General features: G+C 40.9%; 1 protein-coding gene across 1 annotated transcript in view; it reads left to right on the top strand.

The window, feature by feature from the left end:
* C5 (complement C5) overlaps positions 1-25,658 on the top strand; it is a 97,104-nt gene that overhangs the window by 20,566 nt on the left and 50,880 nt on the right. The window contains exons 8-20 of the mRNA XM_055579514.1: positions 1,262-1,376; positions 3,283-3,409; positions 6,162-6,277; positions 8,034-8,219; positions 9,492-9,695; positions 10,594-10,803; positions 10,923-11,072; positions 12,652-12,781; positions 13,779-13,841; positions 15,258-15,455; positions 17,146-17,236; positions 18,717-18,790; positions 19,720-19,859. Of these exons, the coding sequence (XP_055435489.1) occupies positions 1,262-1,376; positions 3,283-3,409; positions 6,162-6,277; positions 8,034-8,219; positions 9,492-9,695; positions 10,594-10,803; positions 10,923-11,072; positions 12,652-12,781; positions 13,779-13,841; positions 15,258-15,455; positions 17,146-17,236; positions 18,717-18,790; positions 19,720-19,859 (1,804 nt within the window). The remainder of the gene's footprint in view (positions 1-1,261; positions 1,377-3,282; positions 3,410-6,161; positions 6,278-8,033; positions 8,220-9,491; positions 9,696-10,593; positions 10,804-10,922; positions 11,073-12,651; positions 12,782-13,778; positions 13,842-15,257; positions 15,456-17,145; positions 17,237-18,716; positions 18,791-19,719; positions 19,860-25,658) is intronic.

The following is a 25,658-nucleotide window of genomic DNA, read 5'->3' as shown; positions in this document are numbered from 1 at the left end:
GCTGTCTGGGCCAGGCTGGTGTCAGTGGGGCTCACCCACGTGCCTGCAGTCAGTTGGCAGGTCAGCTGGGGGCTGGCTGGCCTAGGGAGGTCTTACTCAGATGCCTGACAGTTAACTGGCAGTTGACTGAAGCTGCAAGGATGACTGGCCCATGTGTGTTTCTCATCAACCAACGGGCTAGCTTGTAGCAGCAGCAATGCTCGAAGAGAGACAATGGGAGCATAAAAGTCCTTTTGAGGTCACTTCCACCACATTCTTTTGTCCAAAGCAAATTGCAGCACCAGCCTGAAGGAAACAGCCTCCCTTCACACCATTTGCAGGCAAAGAGCTGCAAAGGCAGTAGACACATGGGGAGGTGGAGAATTGGGGTTATTTTTATAAGCGACCTACCTTTTAAAAATGACCTAGTATAATTATTAAAAACAATAACCAATTTATGTAACTATATATGTCAGGCACTTTTCAAAGCATTCTGTATGTATCTGCTCATTTAATCTTTACAAAACTCTGTGTGATAGATACAATTACTATCCCCACATTACAAACAGAAAACCGAAGGTACATAAATGTTAAGTAATATGCGCAAGATCATACAGCTAATAAATCACATGGTCTCTCTTGTTCCAGAACCCATGCCCTCAAAGGCTACCATAGACTGCCTCTCTTACTAGTGTTTATTCCTCAGATAGAGTGTTTGTCACTTAATCTAAGCCACTGTAAAAGGCTCACTTGACAGAGAATTGTAGAAATGGACTTCTTTTAACGGAGAGACTTACTTTTTTTGTTCAAACTACGAATAACAAGAGTAAGATCTTGCTATCATGTTGGCTATACAGGAAGTTTTCTTTATCATTGTTTTAATTCTAAACTGAAAAAGGAAATATGCAGTTAGAGTTTTTAAAAAGAACTTATATAACTGTGAGACTGGGCATGCTGCTTTAAAAGATGTAAAAGAAAATAAAGAGCAGTTCTCCACTGTTATCAAAATCATTGAGGAAGTGATGTGTTTTGTAAGAAAGAGGCCCAGAACTGACTCTTTTGATCTCCTCAAAATCAGTTTATTTCATCTAGCACATAGTAATAAAAATCTGTACTTTGGCTTTATTATGGTGGCTTTATGAGGATAAAATATAATAGTGGATGGAAAGGCACTTTAAAGTATGTCAAATGCTTTATGTGATTTTAAATTGTTATATTTTATCTGGATTTTATGATTGTAACCGTGTTAGCAGAACAGTTTTATGGTATGATTGTTTGACAGATATTTTTATAATAAAGTCGTCAACGAGGCTGACGTTTATATCACTTTTGGAATAAGAGACAACTTAGAAGATAATCAAAAAGAAATGATGCAAAAAGCAATGCAAAGCACAGCGGTAAGAGGTTCACTTGTACCTAAAGATCCGTCATGAACGCTAGAGCTGGAAAGTCACTTCTGTATCATCTAGTCCACGGTACTGTTTCGTGTAGGTGTGGAAATTGAAGCTTAAAAACCTTCCATTGACTTCTCACTGTCCTGAGGATAAAGTTCAGTTTCCTTGTCACCAAGCCCCCTGCCGGCCCATCTCTCCCTTTCTTCCCCCTTGCGCTGGTCACCCCAGTTTTGCAAACTCCCCCCAGTCTCCCTCGCCTCCAGGTGTCTGCAGAGCTGCTCCTTCGGCCAGGGAATGCCCTTTCCCGTTGTCACCTGCTGGCTCTTCTCTGCCTGGCTGAGCCGTCCCGTTCTTTGTCTCCACATCATCAGCCACCCGCCCCTCAGGCCTTGAGTCGCTCTTGGTGGAGTGTGTTTCACACTTTATATTGCAGTGGTTTTCAACCCAGGGTGATTTTTACCCCCAAGGAGGCATTTGGTAATGTCCAGAGACATCTGTGGTTGTCACAACTGGGCAAGAGGGTCACACGAGCATTTCGTGGGTCGAGGCCAGGGATGTTGTGAAACTCCTTCAGAGCAGTGCTCCCCCAACAATGAATTACCCTGTCCAAAATGTCAATAGTGCTGAGGTTGAAAAACCATTACAATTAGTAATGCTTTATTTACTCTATCGTTCTCTACACAAAACTCTTTGGGGGTCTGAATCATTCCCACTATATGCCTAGAGCCAGCTTGGTTGCTGGCAAATTCTGCAGGAGCTCTATAAAAATTTATAAGTGAGTGAATTAACCGTGAGCTTGCTGAGAAGCTGTCGGCCAACAGTCAAGGCCCAGTGGCTGCTGGAGCTCAGAGTGCCCTGTGGCCCTTGCCCCAGCTCAGTGCTCTCTGCGTCGCCCTGGATGGTAAGGGCTCACGTCATTTTGTCCACTGCTGCACTTTCACAGAGGAGAAGGCAGTGGCACCCCACTCCAGTGCCCTTGCCTGGAGAATCCCATGGATGGAGGAGCTGGCGGGCTGCCGTCTATGGGGTCGCACAGAGTCGGACACGACTGAAGCGACTTTGCAGCAGCAGCCACACTTTCACAGAGCTTCTATCACCAGTTACTGAGCCCTTGCTCTTTCAAAGTACAGTTTTATTTAAGATATAAACGCCTCTTTTTTAATGCAAGATTCTATGTTAAACACTGAGGTTTAAAGCTACGTAAGACAAAAATCCCTGGCCTCGAAGTACTCGATTTTAGAAGAAAAAATAAGGCAAAATCTGTCTTACTGTTGTGGTTAATAATTAAATAATATCATATGCTTTGCTGGTGGCTCAGACAGTAAAAATCTGACCAGGGTTTGATCTCTGGGTCGGGAAGATCCCCTGGAGAAGGAATGGGAACCCACTCCAGTATTCTTGCCTGGAGAATTCCATGGACAGAGGAGCCTGGCAGGCTGCAGTCTGTGGGGAGGCAAGGAGTCGGACACAACTTAGCGATTAACATATCGTAGATAACCCTATATCCCATTATCCACTGTGCGTTTTTAAATTAGTGTCTTAATATGCAAGCAGTAAAGTACAGAGTAAATATCATAAAATCCCATAAACTCTCAGTTAAGAGCAAAAGTAGGCTGAGAGGCCTAGAAAGATGATGATGACTCAGTGATGTGAGGAAGTCATCTTTGCCAGCTAGTACAAAAAAGACCTGTGGAACCAAATGATGTTTAAGATTCTTCCACATCTATAATTCTAAACAAATAGATTAGAAGATAACACTCTGGGCTTAACTGTGGACTCAGTTACTCGCGTTAGTGCTAAAGCTTTCGTCTTTGTCTTTGATTGAGAGGCTAGTAAAGGCATATTTTATTCATTTTTTCCTTATAAATTCTCCTCTGAAATAATTTGTTTATTTTCCCCCTTTAAAAAGTTGATAAACGGAATGGCTCAAGTCACATTTAACTCTGAAACAGCAGTTAAAGAATTGTCCTATGAAAGTCTAGAAGATTTAAACAACAAGTACCTCTATATCGGTGTGACAGTCATAGAGTCTACAGGTAAGCTTGTTTTCCCTCTTAAACTTTCTCTTGGCAAATATTTGTTGTCGTTTATTTGCGAAGTCGTGTCCGACTCTTTTACAGCTCCATATACTGCAGCCCACCAGGCTCCTCTGTCCATGGAATTTTCCAGGCAAGAATAGTGGAGTGGGTTGCCATTTCCTTCTCCAGGGGACCTTCCTGACCCAGGGATTGAACCTGCAGCTCCTGTGTCTCCTGCATTGGAAGGCAGATTCTTTACCACTGACTGAGCCACCAGAGAAGATTCCCTGGAGGAGGGCATGTCAACCCACTCCAGTAGTCTTGCCTGAAGAATCCCATGGACAGAGAAGCCTGGCGGACTAGAGTCCATGGGCTCACAAAGAGTTGGATATAACCGAAGCGACTTAGCATACACCAGAGAAGGGACTTTCTCTTGGGAAATATTTAGACAGCATATTAAAGGTATAAATAATTACTACATTCTTTCACATTTTACTTCCTTTCATAGTTAAATTTTATTTTTCCATCATTAAAACTGGGATTGGAGTGTAGCTTTGTCACTCCCTAGCCACTGGGTCTTACTGTCTTGATGTCAAGAAGGGATGACACCCGCCCACTTAACACTCCAAGTGGCTCACAGCCTGTCTGGCTTGAACATCTGGCACCTCAGTTTTCTCACCCAGGAGGAATCAAAACCAAAGAGATTATGTGTGTAAAGACATTTGGTGAAGTACCATGCAAACGAAAGTTACCACGACTACCACAGTTTTATCCACTTAGTTGTATGATGATAGAGTTGAACAAAGTACATCATAAAGCCCTTTTCTTCTGGAATAGTAATTCTATCCAAAACTGGAGGTAATGTTTCTAACATGGGTCCAGTAATGGTATATGCCTCTCAGTGTTACAGCGGGAATGAAAGCATCAGTGTGCGCAGAGCACTCTGACCAGCACCTCTTTCCCCCTTTCTCCTTGTCCTCCCCTCCTTCCCACCCCTCTTCCCCTCCTAGTTCTCCCCTGTCTCCATCTTCCCCTCCTCCTCTTCCTCCCCGCCTTCCCTCTTCTTCTTTCTCTCCTCCTCACCACCTATTTTCTTTCCTTAGCATTCTTAATATCTTGTCTAGTACTCTTAACCCTCACTCCAATGGTTTTAATAGTTAATAATCATTACTCCCAGTTGGATTACTTTGTCTTACTACTGATATATCTTGATTACTAATGTACCTTATATTTGCAGGTCTATATTGAACCCCCATGAACAAATAATTTAAACACACTAAGTCCATTTTTTTTTTCAATAAAATGACTGTTACACTAGAAGGTTCCTAAGTCTCCTTCTACCTCTTTCAGTTTGTCCTCCTAGGGAAGCAGAATGAAGAACTGAGGCAACTGCAGAGTTATTAAGCACTTTGTATACAGCAGATTATCAATACATGCGGGAGAATGATGGTGACTTTAGACTCCCTGCCCTCTCTATATTGCTGACATTATTTTAATGTTTCTTTCTTACTGCTATTTTTCTCAACTTATTTAAAATAAATTCAGTTTAAGCAATATTTATTAGATATGCAAAGGGCGCTGCTAAATGTGCAGGCTTACAAATGTTAATGATGCAGATTTCACTACTCAAGTGGCTTGCAAACACGCATCAGCTTAAAGAAAAACAAAGAACTCTTTCACAAGAAGGGATTCCACGTGTGCTCCAAGCAAAGTGCTTAATGCCACTGACCTTCAGAAGAAGGCGAGCTCCTAGATGATCGCTGAGCAACCAACAAAGGTGTCCTGGAGCTGATTGGCCTTGTCTTGAAAGACCAGTAGGGTTTTGAGGAAGGGGTGACAGGCAGGGTGAAGTGGGGCAGTCTTCAGAGAGGGGATGGGCCAAGGGTGACCGTTGAGAATAGCAGATTACTCGTTGGCTGAAGTATAGGATATATATGTAGGGGTGCGTATGTGCACGCTAAGTCACTTCAGTTATGTCCAACACTTTGCGGTCCCATGCACTGAAGCCCATCAGGCTCCTCTGTCCATGGGATTCTCCAGGCGAGAATACTGGAGTGGGTTGCCATGCCCTCCTCCAGGGGCTCTTCCTGACCCAGGGTTCAAAACCATGTCTCTTCTATCTCCTGCATTTGCAGGCGGGTTCTTTACCACTAGCGCTTACCTGGGAAGCCCATATGTGGGAGTATCAGGGATATAATCCTGGAAAGAAGTTAGGGATACTAGAGCTCTGTATATTATTCTGATAACTTGTTATATACAAGTTTTAGCTGAAGGGTAACACTATTGGGTCTTGCCAGTAGACCCTCTGGGTTCTCTCTACCTGAAGCTATTTTTTTATGTTTTCTCCAATTCTCTCTATATTCCTGCTGCCTAAAGATGACCTCCCTGTAAGGCTTAGTCTCTGGCCGACCCTTTCTTCTCTCCTTAATGCCTTCTATGTATTTAAATGAAACTCAAGCAACTGGTGAAAAGTGGCGTCCCCTCCTCAGATTTCTCCTCAGTCCAATCCCATTGCTCTACTTCCACAAGGGCCATCTCTACACAGAAGCCCTGAGCATAAGGCTTTGGAAACTCCTGAGGAGGGTTTAAACTCTTCTCTGCACTGCCCCTCTGAACCAAGACCCCTGTCTACTTGCTGCTGGTAAATGAATGAGTGCAGGAATGGAGTGAATGAATGAATGAATGAGTGGGTCTGTGGAGACACATGGAGACCGACATAGCTCCCCACACAGATCAGTACACTTCTAATAAATTTTTGTCATTTCTTTAGGTGGATTCTCTGAAGAAGCAGAAATTCCTGGCATCAAATATGTCCTTTCTCCCTACAAACTGAATTTGGTTGCTACTCCTCTTTTTGTGAAGCCTGGGATTCCATATTCTGTCAAGGTTACGTTGGGGGTGGGGGTACTGCTGAATGTGATTATCTTTCTCTAAAAATATGGGGGGATGACAAGCAAAGGAAGGATAAGGGAGAGGCAAAGCACAGAGGGAGCTCAACCTGTGCGTGAGATCTGCCTCTCTGACAGTGTAGGCAGCAGTGGGAAACTGCCAGCCGGCTTCTCTCTTGGGATAATATCAAACCTTAGGACAGTATCAGCATTTAGCAGGATAGCCTGTGTTAGGTATTCCCTAAATGAGCCTTACATTAACGGTATGTATTATAAATAAAACTCCATATGTCTATGGTTCAGAAAATACTAACATTTAAAATTATTTGGCAACACATTCTCAAAAAGTCTTAAGACAGAGAGATCATTTCTTGAGAATAGAGCCTTTGTCTCTGTGTTTATTTCCCGCGGTCTGAGGGTGCATGCTGCGCTCTCCACTCTGCCTTCTCTTGGAGCACGACGCTGTCGGAGCGCATCTCTCTATCATTCCCTGTCCTCTCCACCTGACACTTTTCTGTCTGTCCCTGACTCTTTTCTCTCTGGTTTTTGGTTTTTTTCCTCCTTTTCAATATTTTCTCTCCTTCTTCCTCTTTTCCTTTTTAAAATGCTGATAGTATGGAGCTAAAACATTTATCTGATTTTGTAATTATATTTTATTGTATTTAGTATTCTATATCTGATTATATATTATATAAAATATATGCTATTACATATACTGTGTTTTATTATATTTATAAAATGAATATTTTTATTCCCTATCCTTTAGAAAACTGTAGATCACTGGCTTTTAAGAGAAAAAGATTCACCAGACCCCAAGCAACCTTTGGACATGCTTATAACTTCTTAAAACATATACAACACATTTAATAATATATAACATGTTACTATATAATGCATATGATAATTTTATGATTTACTATAGAGTATAATAATATATACAATGATCATAAAAATGTCACTATATAGAACATATTTATTATTTTTAAATGTCTATATATTATATTTATCTTTATATAAACTATATTTATATACTATATATCTTTATATATTTCACATCACATATAAAAATAAATAATGTAAAATATACCTTTGTGGAAATTCTATATGAATTTAGCATATGCATGGCAATGAGAGGTAGAGTTTATGGAGAAAAAAATGTATTTATTGTTCCTCATGGGGCTTCTCTGGTAGTTCAGCTGATAAAGAATCTTCCTGAAATGCAGGAGACCCTGGCTTGATTCCTGGGGGAGAAGATCCCCTGGAGAAGAGCATGCAACCCACTCCACTATTCTTGCTTGGAGAAACCCCATGGACAGAGAAGCCTGGTGGGCTACAGTCCATGGGTTGCAAAGAGTCGGACACAACTGAGCGGCTAAGCCCTAAACTATTATTTCTCATATCTAAGAGATTAATTCCCAGAAGTGATTGCTTCATTTTCTCTTTTATCTAGTTCTCAACCAATTGAAGAAACACAGAAATTAAATAACAGGAGTCCTTATCTCATCTACTTGGCAGGCCTAATACAATGTTTATATTCTGAGTCTTCTTGATATACAGGGGAATCCATTCAAGAATGATTTAACTAAATAACATTAGACCCTTTTATATATAAAATGAGAACATGTTTCTCTTTACTGAATTGAATATGAGTAATTTATACACTGGTGAGGAGAAAGGAAAATTATTTCAGAACTGTTTTGCTTTAAAAGAAGTGATGAGCTGTGGAAATGAATTTGGACTGTTCTGGCAAACAGGTGCAAGTTAAGGATTCATTTGACCATTTGGTAGGAGGGATCCCGGTGACCCTGAGTGCAAAAACGCTCGACGTGAACCAAGAGATAACTGACTTGGAGTCGAAGAAAAGTGTAACACATTCCAGTGACGGAGTAGCTTCTTTTGTGGTGAATCTCCCATCTGAAGTGACGGTGCTGGAGTTCAATGTGAGCTGAATTCTCCTGTTAAATTTTCTAGGACAGTGTGTACTTTTGACTGTGTGTTTTGGCCAATGTGCAGAAAAAAATGTGGCAGATTTTAGACATGAGTCCAGCAAACAGTTCCACAATTTTGCAACCAAAGGAAAAAAAAAAAAGCACCAGAGGCAATCTTCAAATTAATTGAATGGTCCTTTAGGAAGATAAATGTATCAGTTTTTTATTTCCAGTGAATTATTTTCTCTTGCATGAGTAAGACTGTATTAAAATCTAAAAGCATGAAATAGGAATAGCAGTGAAAATTAGTGATAGAAAGTCTCTCTTTCCCACTTCACAGCCTTTCGTCTCTCTTCAGGGCCACAAAGGGGTCAAATGTGGAAACCTCTCTTTTTTTTCTAGCTATATGAATCACTGTATCTGAAAGTTCACTTAATAGTCTTGTCTCCCAGCAAATAATATTTAGGTTCCCAACTCCAGATAAAAAATAACTTAGTAATGTGTGTCAACGACATCGGCAGCATGTCAGCGGCACAGATTCACTGTCGTCTGCTGAGCCCGTATGAGGTGCCAGACGTCATACTAAGAGCTTTATGTAGAACACGCTCAGTACCCATTTAATCAGCTCTCTGAATCAGACAATATTGTCTTTGCCATTTTGTTGCTGAGGAAACAGAGGCTTACCTCTCTTGTGGTTAAATAACTTATCCAGACTTAATAAATGATGGCCCTTGAATGCAAACCAATGTATATCTCACCCCAGATATTAACCCCTCTGCTGTCAAAGGCCAGTATCACTGCCATGATATCATTCCTGCTCCACTCTGAGTTTGTAAGCCCATGTCTATGCCACGACTTCACAGTGAAACTGGGCCAGAAAGTCTGTGTGATGTCCATTCATAACTCCTGTCCCCAGTCCTTGGGACCTGCCCAATGCTACCCCTGTAACCCATAAGAAAAGAACCCCAAGCTTGCCAAGACACTTCAAGAAGGATGCAATATTTGCTCCATGAGCATCATTCTGTTTTCACGGCACCAGACTTTTCCACCATAACCCGCAGTCCCAGAACACCCCAGCTGCTGCCCAGAGCCTCTGTAAAGGTATTTGATGCCACACCTGTACAAACACATGGGAGGAGTGGATTTCTTTTTCTTTAGCAACTGGTGTTGTGAAATTTAGAAATGTATAAAGCAAAGAAAGGAATTGAAAAGGTATGTTTCACAGAAAACATACCTTTACATCACAGTCCATGTATCTTTGTTTAACTTTTTTTTCCTTTTCAGATCAAGACCGAGGATCTAGATCTTCCCGAAGAAAATCAGGCCAGTGAAGATTACCGAGCAGTAGCGTATTCATCTCTCAGCCAAAGCTACCTTTATATTGACTGGACAGAAAACTATAAACATTTGCTTGTGGGAGAACATCTGAATATTGTTGTTACACCCAGAAGTCCATATATTGACAAAATAACTCACTACAATTTCTTGGTAAGTATAATAGTGATAGATTTACCTGATTGTCCTTTGCTTACAGAGAGGTGTTAGAATGATCCCTGACATATGTTTTCACAAAGCACTTCCAAGAACATCACCTAAATAAATAGTCAGTTTTTTAAAAGCCTTTGAGACAGGGCATGATTTTCATGACTATTTCACAGAAGAGGAAACTGAGGGACAAAGGACTTGAGACTCACCACAGTCATTCAACTTGGAAGAGAAAGGTTGTGCTCAGAACTGGGAACCTCTGATTCTCTGTGTGACGTGCCTTTCACCAAAGAGAGCGCGATTCCTCAGCACAGAGAGCCTGATTAAATTCCCACATTACCTCTGCTCTACTTCATGGCCACAGATTGCATTCCTAGACCCGTTTAAAATACGTGCATTTCAGTGTAATACAGGAGGGACCCAAATCCTGCTCTTAAGGGTTGAGTCATTTCAAACCTGCTCCAGGAATATCCCTATTACATCACTTACATTAAACAGAGGTATCAGTCAAGGCTGTCAGTGAAAGCTAGGAAAGAATGTACAAAAAATGTTATAGGCTTCATGACAATTACCAAAGAAATGGGATTAATTATTCTGATGTTAGGGCCAAACAAGTGATGATGACTTTCTTTTCAACAGTTTTAAGGAAAAAATTTAAATGACATTTAGTTAATTCCTGAACTGCACCCCTTCATCTGCACAATGGAGATAGTATTCCCATCCTTCTGGTTATCATGGAAACTAAAAGAGTTAATTGAACATGAAGTTCCTGGCACATTGTAGGCCCTTGCAATGTTAACTTTCTTTTTCTTTAACATAATTTCTACTCCCACTCCCAAGCTCTATCCTAAAGCAAAGGTTATGTTTTATAATTCCCATTTCTGCTGCTGTTTATTTTTAGATTTTATCCAAGGGCAAAATTGTTCACTTTGGCACAAGGGACAAACTTTCGGATTCAGCTTATCAAAGCATAAACATCCCGGTGACGCAGGACATGGTCCCTTCCGCTCGTCTCCTGGTCTATTACATCGTTACAGGAGAGCAGACTGCAGAATTAGTGTCCGACTCAGTCTGGTTGAATATTGAGGAAAAGTGTGGCAACCAGCTTGAGGTAAGCCACAAATTATAAGTCCAGTCAGATTTTCTCCTGAATAAAGGGGCTGCAAATGCAGCTATCTGTGAAGTTTTGTGTCGTACAAATGATTATTTTCTTTTCCAAATGTCCTTTAGGTTCATCTGTCTCCAGGGACAGATACATATTCCCCTGGCCAACGTGTATCTCTTAATATGGAAACTGAGTTGGATTCCTGGGTGGCTTTAACAGCAGTGGACAGTGCTATATATGGAGTGCAAAGGACAGCCAAGAGACCCCTGGAAAGAGTTAAGTAGTGTGTGGCCTTCATTACTGGGGTGGCCCTAGGCAGTGCTTCACAAATGGGGCCATTAGGGTAAGTTGTGGGGAAAGAACTAAATGAAGACTAGACTTGCTTTTCTACTGATACAATCTTCTCAGAACTGGGGCTCTTAGGAAGGTAAGCCATCCTCACGCCCGTCTCTAAAGCCCAGGTCTGTCCTTTTTTACTTTTCCAAGTATGGAGTTGAGCACTTTAAAAGCATATGATGATGATAGTAATGATCATGGGCCAAAGTACCCCTGACTGGTAGGTTTGGAGATTTGGGAACAGGGGACTTTCCAGTAGCAGCACCAGGGAAGAATGAATAGGCAACCTCTGGGGGATTTTGGCTTTTGTTTCTTTTTTTTAACTCATTAAAATCTGTGGCCCAGAAGAATCTGAAAATTATTCATTTACTCTGAAAGTGAAAGTGAACATTGCTCAGTCGCGTCTGACTCTTTGCAACCCCATGGACTATCGGCCCATGGAATTCTCCAGGCCAGAGTACTGGAGTGGGTGGCCTTTTCCTTCTCCAGGGGATCTTCCTAACCCAGGGATCAAATCCAGGTCTCCTGCATTGCAGGCAAACTCTTTACCAGCTAAGCCACAAGGGAAGCATAAGAATACTGGAGTGGGTAGCCTATCCTTTCCCTAGGGGATCTTCCCAACTCAGGAATCGAACCAGAGTCTCCTGCATTGCAGGCGGACTCTTTTCCTCTAAGTTCCCATTTACCTCCCCTATGTGAAGTGAAAGTTGTTCAGTTGTGTCCAGCTCTTTGCCACCCCATGGACTATACAGTCCACAGAATTCTCTAGGCCAGAATACTGGAGTGGGTAGCCTTTCCCTTCTCCAGGGGATCTTCCCAACCCAGGGATTGAACCCAGGTCTCCCGCATTGCTGGCAGGTTCTGTACCAGCTGAGCCACCAGGGAAGCCCTTACCTCCCCTATGCTCTGCTACTATTTTCTAGACTTGAATTTCTTTGAAGAAGGAAGAAAGAACTGAGAAACTATTAAGTTAAAAATATTCAGAAAGGAAAAATTATTTGGAGTCAAAATTAAAACTGGGAAAAGCCTTCCCCCAAACAAATTCTCATTCACTTAGAACCTAGCGCCCTCTTTCCCAAAATACAAGAGATTGTGCTGTTTTTTTTTTCTTTCAGTGATTTAAAAGCTAGCTTATTAATTCACTTATTCATACGTTCACTCATTTATTCTTTTTTGGACATTATATTGATTACAGTATGCACTCTATGTACAAAACAGCATGGGTCGATTTCAAAGCATCGTCTCATCAAAGCTTAAAACTTAGTTCTTGATTTCATTTTGAATAGGCATGTATTTTTAAAAACAAAAGAACAAACTAAAGGAAGGAAGTTGGGAAATTCGGTCTTTGGCCATTTGATAAACGATAGGCCTGTGCATTTCACAGATTTGTTAGAGTCATGTAACAGTCTGTACCTTTAGTTTTTCAGAGGAATGATCTCCATATCTGATTAGGCTTACTATTTTGCCCTTTAGGAATTGTGCTAAGAATTATTAAATTAACTAAGTACCTCTGAACAGGTATTTCAAACTTTAGAGAAGAGTGACCTGGGCTGTGGGGCAGGCGGTGGCCGAGACAATGCAGAAGTGTTCTACCTAGCTGGACTCACTTTCCTCACCAATGCAAACGCAGATGACACCCGAGAAAATGGTAAAACACACCGCTTTTTGGTTATTCTTCAAACTGGTTACTGAAATTTACATGAACAATTTGCCTCCCAGACATCGTTGTCCCTCCTCCAGAATAATTCACTACACTGATCTTACGGTGACATGACTAGGTAACTCCTCTGTATAAACGGTTTCATTAGCCTTCAAGATAAAGCACAAATTCTTTTCTGTAATACTCCAGGCCCTCTGTGATCTCCCTGGCTCTTTGCAGCTGTTTCTCATCCCACTGTACGTGACCTTATGTTTATGCCGTAGAGAACCAAGTGTAGCTATGGGTGGCACTAGCCTATTTTACATTATTAGGACTGCTTTCCCTTTTATTAGCCTGCAGAAGCTAGTGGAAGAATCATCTCCTCTATGCAACCTCTTCCTCATATAGAATTGACCATTTCCCCTCCTTTAATAGGGGGACTACTATAGGGACTAGATCTATTTATAAGTAATTTAATAGAAGTACATCACTCAGTTCAGTTCAGTTCAGTCGCTCAGTCGTGTCCGACTCTTTGCAACCCCATGAACCGCAGCACGCCAGGCCTCCCTGTCCATCACCAACTCCACTATACAGCCTTAAACTTAGTGACCCATCTTGTTTCAGTCACTGCACTGGGAACTCTTTAAGGGCAAGGACCACACCTTAATTGTTTTATTTCTGTGGTTTTAAAACTGTTCATCATTATACTTGATACTATTATTTATAATAATATAAGCACAGAAAATAATTAAAATAGCATACCTAACAAAAACTTGGCTCACTAAGGTCTCAGGTATTTCCTTGTAATGAGTGGATCAAAAAGGTTATAGGATCTAAAACCAAACTCAGATCAAACAAGTCAAACTGTGTAACAACAGATTGTGGGCCAGTATTTGTTGAATGAGTTATGTGAATGGTTTAAAAAAAATAATTTCATGGAATTTTGTGTTTTTTGAGATTTTTATCTCTTTTCCTCCTCCTTTTTTTCTTTATCTTTTTAAAACAGATGAACCTTGTAAGGAAATTCTCAGGCCAAAGAGAATGCTGAAAAAGAAGATAGAGGAAGAAGGTATTATAAAGGTTTCATGTGATTGTCAAAAGGTTATGATCATGTAATTCAAAAGCTGGGGAAAATTAAACATCATCTAATTTCTCCTCGTTCAGATGAATGGGTGAAAAGGAAGCTATATACAGACATCTAGCTCATCTCCCTTGGAAAGATTCATCTAAAGAAATCCAATAGTTCATTTGGCATAACCTTAATCTAAGGGAAATAAGTCTTTGTTATTTCTATCTCTAAAATATAAAAGATTAACTTTTATTTGTTACAAATATTTCCTCTCTGCAAACTTCATCTAGTGACTAAAATGACATTCTTCCATTTTATTCTAACAAAATCCATGGTTTAATTAACTTTGAGATATACCTAGATGTCTATCTCTTCTTGCATACTTTTATTTTTTTTTATTTAACTTTACAGTATTGTATTGGTTTTGCCATATATCAACATGAATCTGCCAGAGGTATACATGTGTTCCCCATCCTGAACCCTCCCTCCTCCCTCCCCATACAATCCCTCTGGGTCATCCCAGTGCACCAGCCCCAAGCATCCAGTATCGTGCATAGAACCTGGACTGGCGACTCATTTCATATATAATATTATACATATTTCAATGCCATTCTCCCAAATCATCCCACCCTCTCCCTCTCCTACAGAGTCCAAAAGACTGTTCTATACATCAGTGTCTCTTTTGCTGTCTCGTATACAGGGTTATTGTTACCATCTTTCTATTGCATGCTTTTAATACTTAAGAATAAGTTGGATTATTGGGAGGAATAAGCCCAACAGAAATTATTTTTAAGTATTATTTAAACAGAGATATGATAATTGGGAATGATACAGTAGAAAGAACACTGAACCAGGAGCCAGTGACCTGAGCTCAACCAATAAGGATGTTTATAGTAATACAATAATACTTTGCACTTATATATGAGTCATTTTAATTCTGGCTTTCATTCTGAGTTTTAAGTTGATCCAAGCATTTATGACGAAGGATGATGCCACTGGTGAAGGTGCACCAACTGCAAGAAACGCTGGAAAAGCAGGGTGTTTAGCCTGAAGAAGAACATGCTTGTATAGTGATAACTATCTTCAAAGGTTTTGCAGACTTCTCAGATTAACTTACTTTATTCAAAAGGGCGCTGAATCCAAGGTGCTCGTTTCAAAAGCCAGTACTTCGGTTAGTTGCAGGAAGCCCATAAACATTTAGTGTGCATCAGAATGGACAATGGACTATTTTATGAGGCCACACTCTCCCCATTCCTACGGTAGTTCCACAAGGGGGCTGGACAGTCCACCAGCTGCGACTGTTGTGGGCCAGGGGTCCTGTGGCAGCAGAAACCGGGTATCCCTCGAGAGCCCTTCTAAGCCTGAGATGTTTGACTCTATGCATAATCAAGGGCATTTGAATTATGATCATTTCAGCTGCTAAATACCAACACGCAAAGGTGAAGAGATGTTGTTATGATGGAGCCCATCGGAATGACGATGAAAGCTGTGAGCAGCGAGCCGCTCGGATTAAGGCAGGCCCCATATGTATCAAAGCTTTCAAGGAGTGCTGTGCCATCGCAAGCCAGTTCCGGGCTAACGAGTATCACAAAAATATCCAACTAGGAAGGCTCCGTAAGTTTGGCATTTTCTATCGGAAAATATGGAAAATTTGATGTAACTTTATGCTGCCAAAAAAGGCAGTGTTCATGCTCTACTTAAAATGGAAGGTAGAAAAGGTAACTTGTGGACGCTCTTAAGAAAGCAGCTGCTGTTACTTTCGGGATCAGAAGAGGTGAGTACAGTACAGAGCAGAGCGCTCTCGTCCGTGCTTGAGACCCAGGCAGGTCTGAAGCGGACTCAGCCCATAAACGCGAATGGCTTTCATCCTCTCTGAGCCTCACTCTCCTCATTTTTAAAGCAAGAAACTTGGGCCAGATGATATCTAATATGCCTTTGGGTTCTACAATTTCATGATTCTGTGATATTACAACCATTAAAATCCTGTTTGTACCTATACTGACCAAGTATAGCAGAAGATTTCAAAGTGTAGCATGAAGTCAAATGTACTTACGTAGAAGTTGAAATCTTATTTCAATTGAAACCACCATATACATCTTCAGAATCAACAGGTTTTCAGAACTTTTAGGACTTTCAATTCATTCACATACAGTAAAAACAAACAAAAACAGAATGATAGACCCTGTTTGACTGTTTTGCTTAACAGTACGTCTTAAACGTTATCGTTCTGAGTGGGTTTATTTCTGCAGAAATAAACTCCTGTGGCCATTTGTTGAAACCAAGTCATTAGATAGATGTAGGCTGTTTTCAGATTTTTGCTTATTACGCGCATTTTTTTGTATGAACATTCTAGTGCATATCCCTTTCTCAAGGTCCAGGTCTTCAACTCTAATCATCTGGGTTGGCATCAGTTGCCTGGAATTCAGCCTCTCCAGTTTCCGCCTCTGTTCCTTGTTCTAGACAGCTTAGCCTCCCAAATCTCACGCCTGGTGTTGCAACTCCGCCGGGGTCTATATGGGTTTCTCTCCCTGCTCTGAAGCTTGTAAACTGCCTCCAGACAGTAAACCTGGATAATTTTGGGGTTTACCTAATCTGTCTCCCTTCCCTGAGGGATCCCTGATCTGGCTCACTTGGGCTCTAATATCTGAAAGCAAGCTATTGTGTCTGGTTTTCTAGTTTTTTTGAGGCAAAGAAGTAACTCTAGTCCCTATCAGAACATCCTGGACATAAGCAGATATTCTGCTCATTTTTATTAAAGGAAATATAAATAAATGTCTGCAGTAAGGCAAAGAATCACATAAACTTCCCTATTTTATAAAATAATAACAATTGTTGCAATTTTTAAATGTAAATAACTTTTTAAATTTTTACTTATTTATTTATTTGGCTGCACCGGGTCTTAGTTGTGACATGTGGGATCTAGTTCCCTGACCAGGGGTCAAACCCAGGTCCCCTGCATCGGGAGCCCAGAGTCGTAGCCACTGGACCACCAGGAAAATCCCTGCAATAGACAGGAATAGACTTTATAGACTAATCAGTATTTTGTACAATTTTCAGAACATGAAACATTTAGCAATTTACAAAAAAAGTTATTAAATATATTTTTATGCTTTATTCATTTTGTCAGTGCTGCTAGTGGAGAAATCGTAAGGCCTTTATTGTTCTATTTTGAAACTGCTAAACAAAATGTTTCACTGACCTTTCAGAAAATACTTAAGCTACTGATTAATGTCTACATTTAAAAATTCAGCCCTAGGTAGAATTTTTGCTGTTTTTCCATAATCATATTTACTTTCCCCCCCAGATATAAAGTCTCTTTTACCAGTAACCAAACCAGAAATAAGAAGCTATTTTCCAGAAAGCTGGCTATGGGAAGTTCATCGTGTCCTGAAAAGGTATTATATTTCTTTGACATTCCTCTGAAAAATATGGGAAAATATAACCAAAAATCTGAAAGCTACCCATTTCCCAACAGTTTATTTAGGAGTTAAGATCATACCACCACTGGGTCAAATTTTATTTTACTTTTTTTTTTTTTAACATGTGATTTGCTCTGAGAGTTAGTTCCACGGCAAGATCAGCTCTTGGGGAAGAAGGGTGCTATTCCATTCAACTTCATTCCATTTAAATTAGTCTTTGCCGAGCACAACTGTATGCTTTATGCTGTATTACACAGCTGTTTTCATCCTGAAATATCTATAACCACAAAACAAACATTGATTAATAGGGAGCAAGGCTGTTTTCTTGTTAAAGTTCCTGTTCAACACTTGCTTATGGAATGCCTACTCTGTACCAGGCATTGGAGACAGTGCTGCTTCCCTGCACGTCACTCTTCCTCAGGTGGCCAAGAGCGGGGATGGACGGGATCTCAAAGCACAGACTTTCCAAGGAGCAGTCAAGGCAGTGAGTTCAGGGCCTGACATCCGACTTCTCCTGGGTCCCCTGGTCTCTACCCTTGTCCCGCAGATTCCTCCTCCACAGTGTTGTCCACTGCATCTGACATTGCCCCTTGGATTGCATTTCCCTTCATAAGCCTTTCTACCACTGTTCCCCCACCTAATGACTGGATGTATTACCCCTTCAATGAACCCTGTTGCACATATCACGCAGGATAATAAGGTCCTGTTTACCCAACTACCTATCACATTAAAATGTAAATACTTCCAGAGTAAGGGCTAAATTCAGACCAGTTTTATATCCAATACCTGGCATAGGGTCCAGCTTGCAGAGGCCCTAAAACGAATGTGTTGAATCAATGCACACTGTCTCTGAACTTTTTTTGTTTTATTGGTACAAGTTATTTACTGAATATAGACTGTGAACTAACTGCTTGAGAGCAGAACAGTGTCAGTGAGTGCTGTATACTCAGTATTTAGTGCTATGCTTGACACAAAGTTGATGCACAATCGTTTGTTGAATGAGTACAAGCTTGAGCCTCATCAGAAATTTTTAGTTATGTCAGCTTTGTTATGGGCAGTTTTAAGATACATTAGTAGTTTGCTTCCCTATTTTAGAACACCCTACACAATACACAGCCCATGGGGTCACAAAAGAGTGAGACACGACTTAGCAACTAAACAACATGATAAATGTAATTTTTTCTTTGAACTGTATGTTTTGCAGTGTTTCAAAGGTATCCTTCCGAGTTTGAATTCTCATCATACCAGTAAAATATGTAAAAATATGGAACAAGTATAAGAGTCACTGGATATATTTTTCTTGCTTGATTTCTCCTTAATACCTGTTGTGATTTTTTTCTGGTGTAATTTTTTTTTTTCTTTCTTCTAAAGTAGTATGAGGCAAAAATTCTGCAAGTTGTCAATTTTGGTTAGTGAATGTCCCATTGTATTTGAATATCAACATTTTAACTTTCAGGAACCAATTGCAGTTTGTGCTACCTGATTCTCTAACTACCTGGGAAATTCAAGGTGTTGGAATTTCAAATAGCGGTAAGCAAATTGAAGTTATATATTTACGTGAGAAGTGATTTGATTTGGCAAAGCGCAGGGTTTTTAAAATTACTGTCTTTTTAGTTTATCCAGAACTTAAGGGTACCGTTTATTAAAGTCTATTTATAATGTATTACAAGGAGGCTTAGAAGTGCTCACATCTTGGACTGTATCCGTTTCCTCTTTTTTCTTCTATTAGTCATCATTTTATAAAGACTGAGGTGAAGCCCCCACTTTTCTTGTTTTATTCTCAGTGACTAGAAGATGGAGTAGAGTTAGAGACAAATACAGGATTTCTCTCCTGGCCTAGTCCCCTTCTGTGGTGATTTAGTGCAGATACTTTATAAATAACCTCAGGCCCGGCTTGTTTGTTCGCTTGCTGTTTTGTGTTCTTATAAATCTTGGCTTCCACAACCAAAATTTGATGCCTGTTAAATGGAACCTATAACGAGTATCTAAAAAAGAGATTTGGTGCTTTAGTTAGTAATCATTCTCACTCCTTGAATAGAATTAAATACTTTTTGGACAAACGCAGTTTTCTGTTAATACCAGTAATTACTGAACAAAGATCAATGATATAAGAATAGACCTTAAACTTTCTCACCACAAGAAAAACATTGTGTAGTACGTATGGTCGTGGATGTTACCTAGACTTATTGTGGTGATCATTTACAATGTATACAAATATCGAATCTCTATGTTGTACACCTGAAGCTACTATAATGTTATATGTCAATTATAGCTCAGTTTTTAAAAATCAGTGCATAGAAAATTCAAGGAAAATTCCATAAGGAGAATAGGGCAGAGAAAAGACATGATCTGGCATTCATTTTTCCTTGAAGCAAAGCAAATCTGAGACATTTTAGTACTGATAAGGTATTATGGGAACTCCCTAATTTGCTTCAACTTTGCTTTTACTTGGGCTGAAGGTATATGTGTTGCTAATACTCTGAAAGCAAAGGTGTTCAAAAGCGTCTTCCTGGAAATGAATATACCATATTCTGTTGTACGAGGGGAACAGATCCAACTGAGTGGAACTGTTTACAACTACAGAACATCTGGAATTCAGGTAAGTAAATATTTATGGTATGTTCAAATAAATGGGAAAAAATGAAGATGTCCCTAGTCTTCTGAGAATTCTATTAATGGAATTACCATGTACACAAAAAATAAAAACTCAGTGAAGGGAAGAAGAAAAGTTAAAATTATTCATACAATTCCCGTTAATGAAGAACACGAGTCCTTAAGATAATCGGCATGCTGTGCAGGCTCACTTTGGTTCATCCGTCACCCTGGACTTTGAGTTTCCTGATTTTGCCTCTAACAACCCTTTCCTGTCCTCTTTCAGCCATTCACACTCTTCACTTTGCACATCTTGCCTTCCCCTTGGAAAACTTTATTTCAAACCTCTCACCTATGGACCACAACCTCCTACCTGTCCTGATTCATGAACCTTGATACTTTGTAGCTACTGTTCTACAGCAACAGCATTGCTGAAACTTCCAACTCATTGACTTCACTACTTTTTATTCTTCATTAGCCCTCTCAGGAGAAGGTAATGGCACCCCACTCCAGTACTCTTGCCTGGAAAATCCCATGGATGGAGGAGCCTGGTAGGCTGTGGTCTGTGGGGTCGCTAAGAGTCAGACATGACTGAGTGACTTCACTTTCACTTTCCACTTTCATGCATTGGAGAAGGAAATGGCAACCCACTCCAGTGGGTTGAGAATCCCAGGGACGGGGAAGCCTGGTGGGCTGCCGTCTATGGGGTCGCACAGAGTCAGACACGACTGAATCGACTTAGCAGCAGCAGCCCTCTCATGCTAAAGCCTTTACTTCACTCCTCATTCAGGTTAGAATTCATAAGCCATCATTGTAATCTCACTGATTAAAAATATGTCAGCTCCCTTTATCTCCTTTTGCTCTGGGTACACTGTGAAAAACTCCAACCTTGGTCAGATCCACCATTTGTCTTCTTTTTGCCAACACATTTCTAAACAGAATTATGCATTAGGCTGACTGATTTCACTTGAAAAATCACAGTCACAAGACTTTATCCAGGAACTCAATGCAGTCTGAAAATCTGACTTTATTAAAAAAAAAAAAAGCTGTGATTTCATTCTTAGACATAAGTATTCCAGTGGTCTCCAAAAATTTTGCTTATAGCTCCCTAAATTTTTTTCAGAAAAAAATGTACCCCGTTGGCACATTTTTAAATTGGCATCTAAAATTATTCATCATAAATTCAAAGAATATGCAAATCTATAACTTTGGAAACTCTGCTGCTGCTGCTGCTGGTGCTAAGTCACTTCAGTCGTGTCCGACTCTGTGCGACCCCATAGACGGCAGCCCACCAGGCTCCCCCGTCCCTGGGACTCTCCAGGCAAGAACACTGGAGTGGGTTGCCATTTCCTTCTCCAATGCATGAAAGTGAAAAGTGAAAGCAAAGTCGCTCAGTCGTGTCCAACTCCTAGCGATCCCATGGACTGCAGCCCACCAGGCTCCTCCGTCCATGGGATTTTCCAGGCAAGAGTACTGGAATGGGGTGCCATTGCCTTCTCTGTTGGAAACACTTAAGTATTGATATTTTAAAAATAAAACTATCATATCAAACTTTTATAGAGCAGAACCTAAATACCATAACAATCCATTTTAAAATATGCAAATAAACTCATTAACAACAGATTATATACCCTTCCTTTTATCTGTGAACTTATATTTCCATTCCACTCTCCTAAAGTTATATGTTTTAAGCTTGAATGTTTTCTCTCAATTAATCATACTCTGATACAACAAAAATATGTACATACACTGAAATTGAATTATTTTAAGTTTTCTGATTAAAAGATTCTAAGTGTCAAGTAATTGCTTGCTGATTTAGTTAAAAATGTATTTGGGTTTTGGTAGGTATTATCCTGAATTTGGGCTTCCCAGGTGGTGCCAGAGGTAAAGAACTTGCCTGCCAGTGCAGGAGACTTAAAAGACTCAGGTTCGATCCCTGAGTCAGGAAGGTCCCCTGGAGGAGGGCATGGCAACCCACTCCAGTATTCTTGTCTGGAGTATCCCATGGACACAGGAGCCTGGCCAGCTACCATCCATAGGGTCACAAAGAGTTGGACATGACTGAAACGACTTAGCAGGCACATCCTGAATTTAGAAATTACTGTAAGGGAAACTGATGCTGGGAAAAGACTCTGATGCTGGGAAAGATTGAAGGCAGGAAGAGAAGGGGATGGCAGAGGATAAGATGGTTGGATGGCATCACCAACTCGATGGACATGAGTTTGAGCAAGCTCCGAGAGTTGGTGATGGACAGGGAAGCCTGGCGTGCTGTGGTTCATGGGGTCGCAAAGAATCGGACATAACTGAGTGACTGAACTGACTGGTAAGGGAAACTGACCTGCTTACAATATTGAATATTTTACATCTCTTCATTCTGTTGCTTCATGTGCTAGGTCAGGGGTCAGCAATCTGTGGCCTGTGGGCCAAAACTGGCCTGCTCCCTCCTCTTCTATGGCGGATAAGCTAAGAATGTTTTTCACATCTCTAAAAGTTTGGGGGGAGGGGGGTGGGAAAAAGAAGAATATTTCAATGGCACATCAGAATTATATGAAATTCAAATTTCCATGTCCATGAGTGAAGCTTAAAGCTGCACTCATCTGTGTGTATTACCCACAGCGGGGTTTGGTGGCTGGGACACAGCCCACGCGCAGCGCTTTCATTCCACTGCACTACTGCTCAAAGAGCAACGCAAACCGCGACGACATGATTATAACCAGACGCAGCTCACGGTATTGCCATAGCTTATTTCTTTTTTAAATTGTCGGTGCATTCTTCTTCGTCACATCAAAACAAGAAACAAGAACATCCATGATATCTTCGGTTCAGTTCAGATCAGTTGCTCAGTCTTGTCCAACTCTTTACGACCCCATGAATCGCAGCACGCCAGGCCTCCCTGTCCATCACCAACTCCCGGAGTTCACTCAGTTCATGCCCATCGAGTCAGTGATGCCATCCCGCCATCTCATCCTCTGTCATCCCCTTCTCCTCCTGCCTCCAATCCCTCCCAGCATCAGAGTCTTTTCCAATAAGTCAACTCTTCGCATGAGGTGGCCAAAGTACTGGAGTTTCAGCTTTAGCATCATTCCTTCCAAGGAAATCCCAGGGCTGATGTCCTTCAGAATGGACTCGTTGGATCTCCTTGCAGTCCAAGGGACTCTCAAGAGTCTTGTCCAACACCACAGTTCAAAAGCATCAATTCTTCAGCGCTCAGCCTTCTTCACAGTCCAACTCTCACATCCATACATGACCACAGGAAAAACCATAGCCTTGACTAGACAGACCTTTGTGGGCAAAGTAATGCCTCTGCTTTTCAATATGCTATCTAGGTTGGTCATAACTTTCCTTCCAAGGAGTAAACGTCTTTTAATTTCATGGCTGCAGTCACCATCTGTAGTGATTTTGGAGCCCAAAACAATAAAGTCTGACACTGTTTCCTCTGTTTCCCCATCTATTTCCCATGAAGTGATGGGATGGGATGCCATGATCTTCGTTTTCTGAATGCTGAGCTTTAAGCCAACATTTTCACTCTCCACTTTCACTTTCATCAAGAGGCTTTTTAGTTTCTCTTCACTTTCTGCCATAAGAATTGTGTCATCTGCATATCTGAGGTTATTGATATTTCTCCCGGCAATCTTGATTCCAACTTGTGCTTCTTCCAGCCCAGCATTCCTCATGATGTACTCTTCATATAAGTTAAATAAGCAGGGTGACAATATACAGCCTTAACGTACTCTGTTTCCTATTTGGAACCAGTCTGTTGTTCCATGTCCAGTTCTAACTGTTGCTTCCTGACCTGCATACCGATTTCTCAAGAGGCAGGTCAGGTGGTCTGGTATTCCCATCTCTTGAAGAATTTTCCACAGTTTATTGTGATCCACACAGTCAAAGGCTTTGGCATAGTCAATAAAGCAGAAATAGATGTTTTTCTGGAACTCTCTTGCTTTTTCAATGATCCAGCGGATGTTGCAATTTGATCTCTGGTTCCTCTGCCTTTTCTAAATCCAGCTTGAACAATCAGGAAGTTCACAGTTCACGTATTGCTGAAGTCTGGCTTGGAGAATTTTTTACTTTACTAGCATGTGAGATAATATCTTGGGTTAATTACCGGTTAATCACCTTTCTACTTGTGTGCAGATCACACTTCCCTATTTGTTTACATCTAGTAACTTTGCATTGACCCTTGGGCTTTTTTCAGTTCAGATCAGTTGAGTCGCTCAGCCGTGTCTGACTCTCTGCGACCCCATAGACTGCATCACTGCCAGGCCTCCCTGTCCATCACCAACTCCCGGAGTTTACTCAAACTCATGTCCATTGAGTCAGTGATGCCATCCAACCATCTCATCCTCTGTCGTACCCTTCTCCTCCTGCCTTCAATCTTTCCCAGCATCAAGGTCTTTTCCAATAAGTCAGGTCTTCGCATCAGGTGGCCAAAGTATTGGAGTTTCAGCTTCAACATCTGTCCTTCCAATGAACACCCAGGACTGATCTCCTTTAGGATGGACTGGTTGGATCTCCTTGCAGTCCAAGGGACTCTCAAGGGTCTTCTCCAACACCACGGTTCAAAAGCATCAATTCTTTGGCACTCAGCTTACTTTATAGTCCAACACTCACATCCATACATGACTACTGGAAAAACCATAGCCTTGACTAGACAGACCTTTGTTGGCAAAGTAAAGTCTCTGCTTTTTAATATGCTGTCTAGGTTGGTCATAACTTTCCTTCCAAGGAGTAAGCGTCTTTTAATTTCATGGCTGCAGTGATTTTGGAGCCCAAAAATTAAAGTCTGCCGCTGTTTCCCCATCTATTTGCCATGAAGTGATGGGACCAGATGCCATGATCTTAGTTTTCTGAATATTGAGCTTTAAGCCAACTTTTTCACTCTCCTCTTTCACTTTCATCAAGAGGCTCTTTAGTTCCTCTTCACTTTCTGCCATAAGAATTGTGTCATCTGCATATCTGAGGTTATTGATATTTCTCCCAGCAGTCTTGATTCTAGCTTGTACTTCATCCAGCCCAGCATTTCTCATGATGTACTCTTCATATAAGTTAAATAAGCAGGGTAACAATATACAGCCTTGATGTACTCCTTTTCCTATTTGAAACCAGTCTGTTTTTCTATGTCCAGTTCTAACTGTTGCTTCCTGACCCACATACAGATTTCTCAAGAGGCAGGTCAGGTGGTCTGGTATTCCCATCTCTTGAAGAATTTTCCACAGTTTATTGTGATCCACACAGTCAAAGGCTTTGGCATCAATAAAGCAGAAATAGATGTTTTTCTGGAACTCTCTTGCTTTTTCAATGATCCAGCGGATGTTGGCAATTTGATCTCTGGTTCCTCTGCCTTTTCTAAAACTGGCTTGAATATCTGGAAGTTCATGGTTCACGTATCTCCTGGCTTGGAGAATTTTGAGCATTACTTTGCTAGCTTGTGACATGAGTGCAGTCATGCTAATTTGGGCTTTTTTAATGAAATGATATAGAGACTCGATTCTATTGCACTCCTCTGAAGAGCTTTCATCTTGGATTGCAGTTGGCTTAATCAATCCCAAATTTGGCAATCTCAGTCCAGTTCTTTTAACCTTAGCTAGGATGCTTGGACACTGTGCTGTGCATAATTCAAGGGTTGGCCAGGTTTGAGCAAAGTTTATACACAAGTTGGAGCTCCTTCATTTTTCCACTGTGGTGGCTGTGCTGTGCTCTGTCCCTGGGTCTTCACGCCAATAGACGGCAGGTTCTAACAGAGGTTCTCAAGGAGAGGACTCCTCAGAGTCCCTGGACTGCAAGGAGATCCAACCAGTCCATTCTG

This window comes from Bubalus kerabau, chromosome 4, assembly GCF_029407905.1.
Source record: "Bubalus kerabau isolate K-KA32 ecotype Philippines breed swamp buffalo chromosome 4, PCC_UOA_SB_1v2, whole genome shotgun sequence".
Lineage (NCBI taxonomy): Eukaryota > Metazoa > Chordata > Mammalia > Artiodactyla > Bovidae > Bubalus > Bubalus kerabau.
This window is presented reverse-complemented; position numbering and strand designations above follow the sequence as displayed.